Source organism: Tupaia chinensis, unplaced genomic scaffold (genome assembly GCF_000334495.1).
Source record: "Tupaia chinensis unplaced genomic scaffold, TupChi_1.0 Scaffold000047_1, whole genome shotgun sequence".
NCBI classification, from domain to species: Eukaryota; Metazoa; Chordata; class Mammalia; order Scandentia; family Tupaiidae; genus Tupaia; species Tupaia belangeri.
This window is the reverse complement of record NW_006159505.1, coordinates 96,905-100,086: the sequence shown is the minus strand read 5'-3', so window position 1 is coordinate 100,086 and position 3,182 is coordinate 96,905. Positions and strand designations below refer to the sequence as shown.

Below are 3,182 nucleotides of genomic sequence, written 5' to 3'. Positions count from 1 at the left end.
GCCTTGAGGGAGATATGGGGTGGGGGGGAAAGGAAGGTGGTGGTGGAGGCCAGGGGTAAGGGTCTGGGGTGGAGGCCAGGGGTAAGGGTCTGGGGTGGGGAGTTGGAGGAAGCTCTGTTGTTTTAGCTACACCTACCAGGAGTGAAGCTATTAATATGCTGTGGGTGGGGAAGGGTGTGGAAGCTGGCTATAGTTCAAGTGCCACAGAGTCTCACTCTTCTTAAAATTATGTAATAGATTAAAAAAAATTGTTTTCATTTCCTGTATTCTCTTGGTGCAATTTCCAGAGAATTTAAATGTTTATGTCTATATTATTAAATAAAAATGTGTGTGTGTGTGTATCATTGTTTTTGGTTGTTTCCCTGAGTAGTGTGTCTTCAGAGGTCCTTCTGGTACCATTTTTGGAAGTGGTTCTCCAATTCTTTTTTTTTTTTTGAGAGATTTTCACTGTAGGGCGCGTGCGCTCGCCAGACAGACAGAGAGAGACATAGAGACAGAAAGCGAGAAATCACCCCCCAGGGGGGATGGCCATGCCACAATCCTTTCTCCTCCATTCTCCTCTCGGGATCTTGGGCACGCACGCACACGCGCCCGGCGTGAGTTTTAAGCCACCGGGTCCGGGACACGAACCGCGGTCGACTACGTGGGAATCCAGCGACATAGCCATTACGCTAACTGCTGGTTCCCGCCAATTCTTGACCTTATAGTTCAAATGACACATTGTAATGGTTTCCTGATCTCAGGTGGGATTAAATACTCTTTCTAAATATTTTAATTATCCTTTTAACTTATATCTTTATATTGCAGCATTTTACATAGTAAATCATATTTTGATTTATTACTTTCTTATCTACATATTTTATTAATTGTGATGGTATCTTGTTATCTTTGCTATGCTATGATATTATACAATGTCTGACAATAGTAGACATTCAGTAAATGAAAGAATAAATCAAGAGTGATGAAATAATGTATAAACACAATAGATAACAGGTATAAGTTAAAATTAAGTAACACTCAATAACTCTTTATTAAGTATATCTTAAAACAAAATAGGATAGAAGAGTTATTGTTTTAAGTATCATTTTGGAGAGTAGGTTTCATGAGCAGTTTTCATTTTAGCTATTATTATTCATGTTTCCAAAGTTTTAGTAACTTATACCTAATGTCAGGAAGTTTCATTGTTTATTTTGAAATTGTAGACTGATAATAGTTCTATTAAAAATAAAGAATAAATTTCCACTAAATGGTAATTGCCACTCAAATTTCCACCTTTTTTTTTTTTAGTTCAAAGTTACTGATAAGAGATTATAGCTAATTAAGCACTAGATCTGGGAAATTACAACTAAGGAGTAAGTTGATTTTATTGCACAGGTATCCCAGTCAGATCTCAGCTCTCTTGGGAAAGAGAACTTTTTTAATGGCCATACGAATCTGCTTGGTTTTTACACTATAAATAATGGGATTCATCACTGGTGGGATAAGCAAATACACATTGGCCCTAAGAGTGTGTACATAAGGAGGTGCTCTTTTTCCAAATCTATGAACAAAGCACAGGCTAATGAGAGGGATGTAGAAAATAGCAACGGCACCTATGTGGGAGATACAAGTGCTAAAGGCCTTGTGCCGTTCCTCTGGGGAAGCAATGCTGAGGACAGTCTTAATAATCAGGATATAAGAGAGAAGAATAAAGATGGAGTCCACTCCTGCAGTAACTATGAGGGCAGTAAGTCCTAACACGCTGTTGATCTTATTGTCAGAACATGACAGCTGGATAATATCCGGATGGAAACAGTAGGAATGGTGGAGCACATGGCTTTGGCAGAAGGATAGACGTTGAAGGAGCAGAACCAGGGGCATAAGGACCACTGTTCCCCTGAAAAGGATGGCAAACCACACTTTGACAATTCTAGAATCAGTTAGGATCGTAGCATATCTCAGTGGGTTACAAATGGCAATGAAGCGGTCGAAGGCCATCGCCAAGAGCACCGAGGACTCCATGACAGTGAAGAGTTGAATGAAGAATGTCTGGACAACACAAGCATGGAAACTGATCTGTCTTGCATTGAACCAGAATATGCCCAGCATAGTCACTAGTGTAGAAATACACAAGCCCAGGTCAGTGGTTGAAAGCATAGAGAGGAAATAGTACATAGGTTCATGGAGACTTGATTCAGTGATGATGACAAATAGGATCATACTATTCCCAGAGAGGGCAGTTATGTAGAGACAGCAGAAAGGGATGGAGATCCAGGCATGAGCAACTTCGAGTCCTGGGACACCCGTCAGAAAAAATATTAGGTAAGAAGAAGTGGTGTTAGGAAAAAAAGACATGATTACTATGAAAATATAATTCCGTTGCAATAAAAGGTCCTAGAATGAGAAATGATGACATTACTTAGTAATTTTGTCATGATTTTTATTAACTGTAGTTAGATAAATGAAACTGAAAATTATTCTTATGACATTATCTCCTCCTTTCTACTTTCCAGTTTTTATTTCTTTTTTCACTGCTGTATTGAACTTCATCTTTATGATTCTTATTTTCTGATTCACAATAAAGAATAATATCTCTTTTTTAAATCCAGGGGTATTTTTGTTCTTCTTTCACTTTCACTCTTATCAATTTCTTTTCCCTTTTTCTTGTACTCCTCACATAGAATGAGCATTGGATCAAAATAATCTTAAAATACTAAGAATATAATGGAGATCTCAGAGATAATAGTTTTTGATTGTAAGAGTTATTATTTAACAAAAATATACATATATAGTTGAAATTTTGTGTTTAAATCTCCATTGCATTATCATAGAACTGTGTTATACATTTTAAAGACACATAGCCTTTTTTTTTTTTTTTGAGAGGTTTTTCGCTATAGGGTGCGTGCGCTTGCCAGACAGACAGACAAAGAGAGACATAGAGACAGAAAACGAGAAATCACCCCCCAGGGGGGATGGTCACGCCGCAATCCCTTCTCCTCCATTCTCCTCTCGGGATCTTGGGCACACATGCACACGCACCCGGCGTGAGTTTTAAGCCACCGGGTCCGGGATGCGAATCACGGTCGACTACGTGGGAGTCCAGCGACATAGCCATTCCGCTAACTGCTGGTTCCCAAGACACATAGCCTTTTAAGAAAATAGTTTTACAGGAGTCAGCAGGTGGCATGATGGTTGAGGGTGCT

At 39.1% G+C, this 3,182-nt stretch overlaps 1 protein-coding gene across 1 annotated transcript; it reads right to left on the bottom strand.

Moving 5' to 3' along the window:
• Positions 1 to 1,383: 1,383 nt before the first annotated feature.
• On the bottom strand, positions 1,384 to 2,334 carry LOC102469917 (olfactory receptor 51F2). The gene has a single exon (XM_006141107.1). It carries the CDS (start codon positions 2,332 to 2,334, stop codon positions 1,384 to 1,386), a length of 951 nt encoding a protein of 316 aa, XP_006141169.1.
• Positions 2,335 to 3,182: the final 848 nt, after the last annotated feature.